Source organism: Oncorhynchus gorbuscha, linkage group LG13 (genome assembly GCF_021184085.1).
Source record: "Oncorhynchus gorbuscha isolate QuinsamMale2020 ecotype Even-year linkage group LG13, OgorEven_v1.0, whole genome shotgun sequence".
Lineage (NCBI taxonomy): Eukaryota > Metazoa > Chordata > Actinopteri > Salmoniformes > Salmonidae > Oncorhynchus > Oncorhynchus gorbuscha.
Genome location: NC_060185.1, coordinates 86,554,189 through 86,566,623, shown reverse-complemented (window position 1 = coordinate 86,566,623; position 12,435 = coordinate 86,554,189). Strand labels below are relative to the sequence as shown.

Sequence of the window (12,435 nt, the reverse complement as noted above, 5' to 3'; positions counted from 1 at the left end):
GGGGTTGGTTTGTTCTTAAATACCCTCTCATGAGACTTGGCCTTGGTTTAGCATCACAACCCAAAGATAGGAGCACAGGAAATAAACACAGCCATATGAGTTTACTGTCTGAGGGGGAAACAGTTATCTGTCTCACAATTTCCCTCCCATGTTGTGTCTGATAGTGACAGTGGTTCACTGTTCCTCCCATGTTGTGTCTGATAGTGACAGTGGTACACTGTTCCTCCCATGTTGTGTCTGATAGTGACAGGAGTTTCCCACTGATAGTGTTCCTCCCATGATAGTGACAGGAGTTCACTGTTCCTCCCATGTTATGTCTGATAGTGACAGGGGTTCACTGTTCCTCCCATGTTGTGTGTGATAGTGATAGGATGTTGTGTCTGTTCACTGTTCCTCCCATGTGTCTGATAGTCACTGTTCCTCCCATGTTGTGTCTGATAGGAGGTCACTGTTCCTCCCATGTTGTGTCTGATAGTGACAGGAGTTCACTGTTCCTCCCATGTTATAGTGACAGGGGTTCACTGTTCCTCCCATGTTGTGTGTGATAATATATGCCATTTAGCAGGTGATAGTGATAGGAGTTCACTGTTCCTCCCATGTTATGTCCATAGTGACAGGGTTCACTGTTCCTCCCATGTTGTGTGTGATAGTGATAGGAGTTCACTGTTCCTCCCATGTTATGTCTGATAGTGATAGGAGGTCACTGTTCCTCCCATGTTGTGTCTGATAGTGACAGGAGTTCACTGTTCCTCCCATGTTATGTCTAATAGTGACAGGGGTTCACTGTTCCTCCCATGTTGTGTGTGATAATATATGCCATTTAGCAGGTGATAGTGATAGGAGTTCACTGTTCCTCCCATGTTATGTCTGATAGTGACAGGGGTTCACTGTTCCTCCCATGTTGTGTGTGATAGTGATAGGAGTTCACTGTTCCTCCCATGTTATGTCTGATAGTGATAGAGTTCACTGTTCCTCCCATGTTATGTCTGATAGTGATTCACTGTTCCTCCCATGTTGTGTCTGATAGTGACAGGAGTTCACTGTTCCTCCCATGTTATGTCTAATAGTGACAGGGGTTCACTGTTCCTCCCATGTTGTGTGTGATAATATATGCCATTTAGCAGGTGATAGTGATAGGAGTTCACTGTTCCTCCCATGTTATGTCTGATAGTGATAGGAGTTCACTGTTCCTCCCATGTTGTGTCTGATAGTGACAGGAGTTCACTGTTCCTCCCATGTTATGTCTGATAGCTCACTGTTCCTCCCACAGATAGTGACAGGAGTTCACTGTTCCTCCCATGTTGTGTCTGATAGTGACAGGAGCTCACTGTTCCTCCCATGTTGTGTCGGATAGTGACAGGAGTTCACTGTTCCTCCCATGTTGTGTCTGATAGTGACAGTGGTTCACTGTTCCTCCCATGTTGTGTCTGATAGTGACAGTGGTAGACTGTTCCTCCCATGTTGTGTCTGATAGTGACAGTGGTTCACTGTTCCTCCCATGTTGTGTCTGATAGTGACAGGAGTTCACTGTTCCTCCCATGTTGTGTCTGATAGTGACAGTGGTTCACTGTTCCTCCCATGTTGTGTCTGATAGTGACAGGTGTTCACTGTTCCTCCCATGTTATGTCTGATAGTGATAGGAGTTCACTGTTCCTCCCTGTTATGTCTGATAGTGACAGGGGTTCACTGTTCCTCCCATGTTGTGTGTGATAGTGATAGGAGTTCACTGTTCCTCCCATGTTATGTCTGATAGTGATAGGAGTTCACTGTTCCTCCCATGTTGTGTCTGATAGTGACAGGAGTTCACTGTTCCTCCCATGTTATGTCTGATAGTGATAGGAGTTCACTGTTCCTCCCATGTTGTGTCTGATAGTGACAGTGGTTCACTGTTCCTCCCATGTTGTGTCTGATAGTGACAGTGGTAGACTGTTCCTCCCATGTTGTGTCTGATAGTGACAGTGGTTCACTGTTCCTCCCATGTTGTGTCTGAGTAGTGACAGTGACAGTTCACTGTTCCTCCCATGTTGTGTCTGATAGTGACAGTGGTTCACTGTTCCTCCCATGTTGTGTCTGATAGTGACAGTGACTGTTCCTCCCATGTTGTGTCTGATAGTGACACTGTTCCTCCCATGTTGTTCACTGTTCCTCCCATGTTGTGTCTGATAGTGACAGGAGTTCACTGTTCCTCCCATGTTGTGTCTGATAGTGACAGTGGTTCACTGTTCCTCCCATGTTGTGTCTGATAGTGACAGTGGTTCAGTGTTCCTCCCATGATGTGTCTGATAGTGACAGTGGTAGACTGTTCCTCCCATGTTGTGTCGGATAGTGAAAGGAGTTCACTGTTCCTCCCATGTTGTGTCTGATAGTGACAGGAGTTCACTGTTCCTCCCATGTTGTGTCTGATAGTGACAGGAGTTCACTGTTCCTCCCATGATGTGTCTGATAGTGACAGTGGTAGACTGTTCCTCCCATGTTGTGTCTGATAGTGACAGGAGTTCACTGTTCCTCCCATGTTGTGTCTGATAGTGACAGGAGTTCACTGTTCCTCCCATGTTGTGTCTGATAGTGATAGGAATTCACTGTTCCTCCCATGTTGTGTCTGATAGTGATAGGAGTTCACTGTTCCTCCCATGTTGTGTCTGATAGTGACAGGAGTTCACTGTTCCTCCCATGTTGTGTCGGATAGTGACAGGAGCTCACTGTTCCTCCCATGTTGTGTCTGATAGTGACAGGAGCTCACTGTTCCTCCCATGTTTTGTCTGATAGTGACAGGAGTTCACTGTTCCTCCCATGTTGTGTCAGATAGTGACAGGAGCTCACTGTTCCTCCCATGTTGTGTCGGATAGTGACAGGAGTTCACTGTTCCTCCCATGTTGTGTCGGATAGTGACAGGAGTTCAGTTCTCTAACACTATGTGTAACTTCTGCCTGGTGATATCTACGTGTATTTATAACGTGTCATAAAATAATGTAGGCCAGTTTACTGTAGGAGAATCTGACAAACCATGGCAACCAAACCAACTGCTGTCTCCTGGCTGTCTGTCTGCTGAGGTCGCTGGTCCAGAATAAAATTATATCTGGAGAGGATAGCTGACATCGCCGCTTATACTTAAGTGATGATCTAGGATCAGTTGCACTTGCAACCTAATGTTTAAGTCCATAGCTGATGAAGAGTAAACTGATCCTAGGCCTGTGGTAAGAGACAGAGTCTGCCCAGATGTCCAGGGGAATGAGATCTCTCTGCCCCCTGACATAATGCTACTGCTATAATGCTCCCTCAGTTACTATCTGCATTCCAAATGGCTCCCTATTCCTTATCTAGTGCACTACTATGGAACGTGCTCTGATCAAAATTAGTGCACTACTATGGATCAGGCTGTGGTCAAAATATGTGCACTACTTTGGAAAAGGCTCTGGTCAAAAGTAGTACACTATATAAGGACTAGGGTGCCTTTTCATACTAAATCCCACTGTCATTATGTTGTCTTGAATGAGACCAGTGATCACGGAGTTTCTACTGGCTGTAATGAAACAGTAAGAGGACATTCTCTCTAGCTACGAGTAGAACCTTCCCAAGTAAAATCTCTCACTGGCCACAACTTAAATCTACAAACTGAAATACCTCATGAAGGGTGTTATTAACTTGGGTTTCCAAGCAAAGCAGCAACAGACAGCTGAACATGTAGTGTAACATGTGAACCTAAACACACCATGTGAACGTACTGTAGTTAATGTTAACCAAACAGTCTCACTAACACACAAACACGGTGCATAAGATGCCTGCCTGTGACACAGCGGCCATTGGATGGTCTGCAATTTTAACCCTTGACCTGGCTGGCTGACACCCAACCAGTCATTTAAGGCTACAAACTTCCTCTCCCCTCTCTTCCCATTCTCTCTTCTTCTCCCCTCTCTTCCCTTTCTCTCTTCTTCTCCCCTCTCTTCCCATTCCTCTCCCCTCGCTTCCCATTCTCTCTTCTTCTCCACCCTCTTTCCCATTCCCTCTTCTTCTCCCCTCTCTTCCCATTCTCTCTTCTCCTTCCCTCTCTTCCCTTTCTCTCTACTTCTCCCCTCTCTTCCCATTCCCTCTTCTTCTCCCCTCTCTTCCCATTCTCTCTTCTCCTTCCCTCTCTTCCCTTTCTCTCTACTTCTCCCCTCTCTTCCCATTCCTCTCCCCTCGCTTCCCATTCTCTATTCTTCTCCACCCTCTTTCCCATTCCCTCTTCTTCTCCCCTCTCTTCCCATTCTCTCTTCTCCTTCCCTCTCTTTCCTTTCTCTCTACTTCTCCCTCCCTCTCTTCCCATTCTTCCCATTCTCTCTCCCCTCTCTTCCCATCTGCATTCCAAATGGCTCCCTCTCTTCCCTTCTCTTTCCCTCTCTTCCCTTTCTCTCTACTTCTCCCCTCAAGTAAAATTCTTCCCATTCCCTCTTCCCTTCCATTCTCTCTTCTTCTCCCCTCTCTTCCCTTTCTCTCTTCTTCTCCCCTCTCTTCCCATTCCTCTCCCCTCGCTTCCCATTCTCTCTTCTTCTTCTTCCCTCTCTTCTTCCCATTCTCTCCCCTCTCTTCCCATTTCTCTCCCTCTCTTCCCATTTCTCTTCTCCTTCCCTCTCTTCCCTTTCTCTCTACTTCTCCCTCTCTTCCCATTCCCTCTTCTCTTCTCTCTTCATTTCCCTCTCTTCCCATTCCCTCTTCTTCTCCCCTCTCTTCCCATTCTTCTCTTCTCTTCCCTTCTCTCTACTTCCCTCTCTTCCCATTCCCTCTCTTCTTCTCCCCTCTCTTCCCATTCTCTCTTCTCTCCCCTCTCTTCCCATTCTCTCTTCTTCTCCCCTCTCTTTCCCATTCCCTCTTCTTCTCCCCTCTCTTCCCATCTCTCTCTTCCCTTCTTCCCCTCTCTTCCCATTCCCATTCCCTCTTCTTCTCCCTCTTCATTTCTCCCTCTCTTCCCATTCCCTCTTCTTCTCCCCTCTCTTCCCATTCTCTCTTCTCCTCCCCTCTTCCCATTCCCTTTCTCCCCTCTCTTCCCATTCCTCTCCCTCTTCCCATTCCCTCTTCTTCTCCCCTCTCTTCCCATTCCCTCTTCTTCTCCCCTCTCTTCCCATTCCCTCTTCTTCTCCCCTCTCTTCCCATTCCCTCTTCTTTTCCCCTCTCTTCCCATTCCCTCTACTTCTCCCCTCTCTTCCCATTCCTCTCCCCTCTCTTCCCATTCCCTCTTCTTCTACCCTCTCTTCCCATTCCCTCTTCTTCTACCCTCTCTTCCCATTCCCTCTTCTTCTCCCCTCTCTTCCCATTCCCTCTACTTCTCCCCTCTCTTCCCATTCCTCTCCCCTCTCTTCCCATTCCTCTCCCCTCTCTTCCCATTCCCTCTTCTTCTCCCCTCTCTTCCCATTCCCTCTTCTTCTCCCCTCTCTTCCCATTCCCTCTTCTTCTCCCCTCTCTTTCCTTTCTCTATTCCTCTCCCATCTCTTCCATTTCCTCTCTACTCTCTATCCCCTCTGTCCCGTCACTTTGGGCCCCAGGCAGCTAAACGTACCCTACCATCTCCTCCTGGTAGTGTGGGTCTATATATAACCCAGGGCCCTGTGACTGAGCTGGCTCCAAGTGTCAGATTCCAGAGGCATCTATCCTGGCTGGAACAGCACCTGCTGCTAACTATTACTCCCCTCCCCTCTACCGGAATCAGACAGGGTAGCTGCTGCCAAACCAAAAACCCCAACCCCAGCCTGTTAGAGAGAGGGGAACTATTTAAGAAATCAAGGTTGGACTCATCAATTCCTTATCCTTGAGTTGTTTCGGAGGGGAGGGGCGGAGAGAGGCCGAGAGAGAGGCCGAGAGAGTGGCCGAGAGAGGGGGCAGAGAGAGGGGCCGAGAGAGTGGCCGAGAGAGTGGCCGAGAGAGGGGCCGAGAGAGGGGGCTGAGAGAGGGGGCTGAGAGAGGGGGCTGAGAGAGGGGCAGAGAGAGGGGGCAGAGAGAGGGGCAGAGAGAGGGGCAGAGAGAGTGGTGGCTCCCCTGTTGCTCTTTTCATAAGTGTCTCTTGGAGTCTATGAATCTATGAAGTGTCTGTGCTCAGACCAGCTCAGGCTGAGCTGCACTGTACTGGGCTGTACTTTACTGGGCTGTACTGGGCTATACTTTACTGGGCTGTACTGGGATGTACTAGACTGTACTGGGCTGTACTGGGTTAAGGTAGAGCACAGTATTGCAGCAGCAGAAACAGCAGCTCTATAATGTTGAAGGTGGAGGCAGTAGTTATATAGCAGAATTGCTGGACTGACTGGACTGACTAGACGGTGGAATAGAGGCAGTGGAATGAATGAGGAGAGTTATCCAACACAGAAGAACTCACGCTAGGAAGGGAGAACCCCAGACATCTCCAGCCAAAGGTACAGTAGCGATCCCTGTGGCTTTCTCTGAAGTATCTCTGTCACACACATACTGAGAGGGAGTGAGCCAGCTGAGTGCAGCCACAAGACATGGCAATGAGGAGAAACTAGATACAAGGTATGTATGAAACAGAGCAAAAACATAATAATGTAGCCTATTATTACTCTTCATTGCCTGTAACTCTTGATTACTTTACAAAATGCTTGCAGAAAGAAGTTAATTTTCATTTTATTGTAAAAGAAGCATGTGCGACAGAGATCTATGCTAGCTGTAAGAAGAGCACATGCCTGAATGAACTCTATGGTTGAACAATGCTAATTGCTAAGTCCTAATGCTAAAAATACTGAATGACAATGTTATTACGCTTTGATGAATCAATCATTCATCGCTATTTTCTACTAAAGTTAGTTATTACTTTAAAATGTGTAGGCTATTTCAAATTATACAGATACCCATATATCTATACATATGTCCAACCAGACACCTATGTGTGCATGCCTGTCTCTCCGAGACACATGACTAAGTTACCTTACTGGTTAGCCGGTAAGTTAGTGTGACATTTGAATGATTAGGTCCTCATTGGCCTCATGGAATGATGAAGATGGCAAAATGAGTTCAAATTATGCTCTGAATGTTTGTATGTGTGTCCTCTCAATCACACACTCACCCGAATAACGTGTATGGTAATTACTGGTGTATGTGAGTACGTTGGTAATGCTACTTTGAAAACAAAACAAAACTGTGTATCTCTGCCCCCCCTTGCATACACACACACAAATATACAAACACACACACAAACACCACAGGAGAAATTGGCTGGTCCCCTGTGAGTCCTGAGTGGTGTAGAGATGGACAGCTACTCCTTCCTCCGCAGCAGCGCTCCTCGCGTCTTCTCTCTGCGCCACCGTGACGGAACCCCGAACCACGTGGAGATCTTCGACATCACCAACATCCCCAGCCAACGCTCAGCCATCTCTGAGACCACCTGCCTCTGTGACATCTTTGGGGACGACTGTGAGTCACTCTCCAGTAGCCCAGCTACAGGGGCCTTCGTCCACCCTCCCGTCCCCCCACCCAGGAGGGAGGCAGCAGGGCCAGGGCAGAGCTCAGAGTTGCCCCCAGTGTTGCCCTGCGTGGTGGATGAGCTGAACGACTCGACAAGTTCTTACCACACAGCACCAGAGAGATTTGAGGATTCTTCAGAGAAGCTCAGTCCTCCAACGCAGAGGGAGAATAATTATAATTTATCTGAAGGCTGGGAGTCAGGAGCATTAGCTACTGCACTAAACAACTCATCATCATCGTGGACATCTAAGAACATCAGTCCAAGACTAGAACAAGGAAACACAGCTCCAACACCTGGATGGAGGACAGATGACTCCTCACCTGAGGTGCCTAGCCTTACCTTTAATACTACAACACCTTCACCTGGCTACAGTAGTACTACAACACCTTCACCTGGCTACAGCAATACTACAACACCTTCACCTGGCTACAGTAATACTACAACACCTTCACCTGGCTACAGTAATACTACAACACCTTCACCTGGCTACAGTAATACTACAACACCTTCACCTGGCTACAGTAACACTACAACACCTTCACCTGGCTACAGTAATACTACAACACCTTCACCTGGCTACAGTAACACTACAACACCTTCACCTGGCTACAGTAATACTACAACACCTTCACCTGGCTACAGTAATACTACAACACCTTCACCTGGCTACAGTAATACTACAACACCTTCACCTGGCTACAGTAACACTACAACACCTTCACCTGGCTACAGTAATACTACAACACCTTCACCTGGCTACAGTAATACTACAACACCTTCACCTGGCTACAGTAATACTACAACACCTTCACCTGGCTACAGCAATACTACAACACCTTCACCTGGCTACAGTAACACCACAACACCTTCACCTGGCTACAGTAATACTACAACACCTTCACCTGGCTACAGTAACACCACAACACCTTCACCTGGCTACAGTAACACCACAACACCTTCACCTGGCTACAGTAACACCACAACACCTTCACCTGGCTACAGTAACACCACAACACCTTCACCTGGCTACAGTAACACCACAACACCTTCACCTGGCTACAGTAACACCACAACACCTTCACCTGGCTACAGTAACACCACAACACCTTCACCTGGCTACAGTAACACCACAACACCTTCCCTGGCTACAGTAACACCACAACACCTTCACCTGGCTACAGTAACACGACAACACTTTCACCTGGCTACAGTAACACCACAACACCTTCACCTGGCTACAGTAACACCCAAACCTTCACCTGGCTACAGTAACAGCCCTTCATCTCACCGTGGCTACAGTAACCTTTGAGGCCAACACCTTCACCTGGCTACAGTAACACCACAACACCTTCACCTGGCTACAGTAACACCACAACACCTTCACCTGGCCAGTAACACTCAACACCTTCACCTGGGAACATCACAACACCTATCCCTGAAGGTAGAGGTTCAATCCTTTTTCAGTGATTCCAGCGTTTACCTGCCCCCTCACCACAGTTAGAGAAACCCACTTACCTAAACCACAGAATAGGTACTCCAGCCCTTCATCTGAATCCGTGGTCCCTGTGCATTCCTTTGAGGCCAGAGACAGAGCTGTCTCACATGGGGTCAGAGGTACAGCCTCTTCACCTGACTGAGTTACAGATCGGTCTTTACCTGAGACCAGAGTAGCTCAGTGCTTACCTGAACCAAGGAACATCCATCAGTACACCTGAGGTAAGTGCCAACTTTTTCACCTGATTACATAGTGTCATTTGAACCTAGGGTTAGAGCCATAACACCTAAGTTAGAGAACTCTGTCAGTACACCTGAGTTAAAGGACTGCGTCAGTACACCTGAGTTAGTGGACTCCATCAGTACACCTGACATAGAGGACAATGTCAGTACAGCTAAATTAGAGGACTCTGTTAGTACACCTGAGTTAAAGGACTCCGTCAGTACACCTGAGGTAGTGGACTCCATCAGTACACCTGAGTTAGTGGACTCCATCAGTACACCTGAGTTAGTGGACTCCATCAGTACACCTGAGTTAGTGGACTCCATCAGTACACCTGAGTTAGTGGACTCCATCAGTACACCTGAGTTAGTGGATTCCATCAGTACACCTGAGTTAGTGGATTCCATCAGTACACCTGTGCTGATACCTCACCTGTCCCCTGCAGAGAGAGACCTGAGCTCCTCAGAGGAAGCCCAGAGCACCATCTCAACACCTGCCCCCAGGTACACCCCTCCTACACCTGTCACCTCCTCACCTGAGCTCAGGACTACCAGTACCACACCTGAACTCATATCAGCTAGAATCACACTTGAATTGAGATCAACCAGTGTAACACCTGAACTCAGTCTGCTCTGTGTCCCAACTGAACTCAGTCTGCTCAGTGTCCCAACTGAACTCAGTCTGCTCAGTGTCCCAACTGAACTCAGTCTGCTCAGTGTCCCAACTGAACTCAGTCTGCTCAGTGTCCCAACTGAACTCAGGTCAGCCAGTGTAACACCTGAACTCAGTCTGCTCAGTGTCCCAACTGAACTCAGTCTGCTCAGTGTCCCAACTGAACTCAGTCTGCTCAGTGTCCCAACTGAACTCAGTCTGCTCAGTGTCCCAACTGAACTCAGTCTGCTCAGTGTAACACCTGAACTCAGTCTGCTCAGTGTAACACCTGAACTCAGTCTGCTCAGTGTCCCAACTGAACTCAGGTCAGCCAGTGTAACACCTGAACTCAGTCTGCTCAGTGTCCCACCTGAACTCAGGTCAGCCAGTGTCACAACTGAAGTCAGTTTAGCTAGTATCACATCTAGTTCTGAACTACTCGGGTCAACGAGTCTCACACCTGATTTGAAATCAGATCCATCCTCCTCAACTAGCTCATACCACTCAGGTTCCTCCTCATCCTCAGACACCTGGACAAAAACGTCCTCAAGAACCCCCTCACCTGAAACAAGGTACTATAGAACCCTATCAAGAACCCCCTCACCTGAAACAAGGTACTATAGAACCCTATCAAGAACCCCCTCACCTGAAACAAGGTACTATAGAACCCTATCAAGAACCCCCTCACCTGAAACAAGGTACTATAGAACCCTATCAAGAACCCCCTCACCTGAAATAAGGTACTATAGAACCCCATCAAGAACCCCCTCACCTGAAATACGCTATGATAGGACCCTATCAAGAACCCCCTCACCTGAAGTAAGGTATGATAGGACCCTATCAAGAACCCCCTCACCTGAAGTAAGGTATGCCAGCCCCCCTATAAAACCCAAGAGCTCAGCGCAGTCACCTGCGATCAGAATCACTTCCTCCACACCTGAGATCGAGAGAAGAGACCTCACACCTGAGGTATCTGGACAGGTAAAGGACAAGTCCCTGGACCCTCGGTTCAAGTCCTCCTCCACCCAGGTCTCAGGTATCACCTACTCCATCCTCTCCCCAGAAGCCAGGGTATTGGTGTCAACACCTGAGATCAATGGTCTCCTCTCCTCAGCTGAGCCACAAGGCAGAACACACCTGTCACCTGAGAGGAAGAACACCACCCCTACCGAAGTGAACAGATGGAACAGTCTCTCACCTGACTCCATAGGTAGAGGCTCCTCACCTGGAAGCAGAGGTACCAACTCCTCACCTGAGATTACAGGGATATACAGCTCTATCGTACATCCTCCTGAGACTAGAGAAATAGCTGCATCACCACAGCCACCCAGATATAAAAACCTCTCACCTGAGTATAAAACCCCTTCACCTCTGCCCGGGTACACAGCCCCCTCACCTGGAGTGGAAGCTGCTCGCTCCTCATCTGAGCTAAACACTTCAGCCGACTCACCTGGAGTAAAGAGTCCTGGCCCCTCACCTGAATGCAGGTCTTCACCTGGAGTAAAGAGTCCTGGCCCCTCACCTGAATGCAGGGCTTCACCTGGAGTAAAGAGTCCTGGCCCCTCACCTGAATGCAGGTCTTCACCTGGAGTAAAGAGTCCTGGCCCCTCACCTGAATGCAGGGCTTCACCTGGAGTAAAGAGTCCTGGCCCCTCACCTGAATGCAGGGCTTCACCTGGAGTAAAGAGTCCTGGCCCCTCACCTGAATGCAGGGCTTCACCTGGAGTAAAGAGTCCTGGCCCCTCACCTGAATGCAGGGCTTCACCTGGAGTAAAGAGTCCTGGCCCCTCACCTGAATGCAGGGCTTCACCTGGAGTAAAGAGTCCTGCCCACTCACCTGAACGCAGGGCTTCACCTGGAGTAAAGAGTCCTGGCCCCTCACCTGAATGCAGGTCTTCACCTGGAGTAAAGAGTCCTGGCCCCTCACCTGAATGCAGGGCTTCACCTGGAGTAAAGAGTCCTGGCCCCTCACCTGAATGCAGGGCTTCACCTGGAGTAAAGAGTCCTGGCCCCTCACCTGAATGCAGGTCTTCACCTGGAGTAAAGAGTCCTGGCCCCTCACCTGAATGCAGGGCTTCACCTGGAGTAAAAGTCCTGGCCCCTCACCTGAATGCAGGGCTTCACCTGGTAAAGTAAAGAGTCCTGGCCCCTCACCTGAATGCAGGGCTTCACCTGGAGTAAAGAGTCCTGGCCCCTCACCTGAATGCAGGGCTTCACCTGGAGTAAAGAGTCCTGGCCCCTCACCTGAATGCAGGGCTTCACCTGGAGTAAAGAGTCCTGGCCCCTCACCTGAATGCAGGGCTTCACCTGGAGTAAAGAGTCCTGCCCCTCACCCCTTCACCTGAATGCAGGGCTTCACCTGGAGTAAAGAGTCCTGGCCCCTCACCTGAATGCAGGGCTTCACCTGGAGTAAAGAGTCCTGGCCCCTCACCTGAACACAGGGCTTCACCTGGAGTAAAGAGTCCTGGCCCCTCACCTGAATGCAGGGCTTCACCTGGAGTAAAGAGTCCTGGCCCCTCACCTGAATGCAGGGCTTCACCTGGAGTAAAGAGTCCTGGCCCCTCACCTGAATGCAGGGCTTCACCTGGAGTAAAGAGTCCTGGCCCCTCACCTGAACACA

The 12,435-nt window shown here is 49.0% G+C and overlaps 1 protein-coding gene across 1 annotated transcript; it reads left to right on the top strand.

The window, feature by feature from the left end:
* Positions 1-5,967: 5,967 nt before the first annotated feature.
* Positions 5,968-11,951, top strand: LOC123992383 (mucin-2-like). The gene is made up of 5 exons (XM_046293525.1): positions 5,968-6,498; positions 7,188-8,597; positions 9,028-9,061; positions 9,169-10,639; positions 10,682-11,951. The coding sequence occupies exons 2-5, from the start codon at positions 7,230-7,232 to the stop codon at positions 11,949-11,951; spliced, it is 4,143 nt and encodes a 1,380-aa protein (XP_046149481.1). The 5' UTR covers positions 5,968-6,498; positions 7,188-7,229.
* Positions 11,952-12,435: the final 484 nt, after the last annotated feature.

What these genes read in the sequence shown, in the direction of transcription:
- LOC123992383 (XM_046293525.1), top strand. Translation starts at nt 7,230, where the DNA reads ATGGACAGCTACTCCTTCCTCCGCAGCAGCGCTCCTCGCGTCTTCTCT. An exon ending in CAACACCTTCCCTGGCTACA is followed by an intron (nt 8,598 to 9,027) that starts GTAACACCACAA and finishes CATTCCTTTGAG; the next exon opens with GCCAGAGACAGAGCTGTCTC. An exon ending in TGTCTCACATGGGGTCAGAG is followed by an intron (nt 9,062 to 9,168) that starts GTACAGCCTCTT and finishes ACCTGAGGTAAG; the next exon opens with TGCCAACTTTTTCACCTGAT.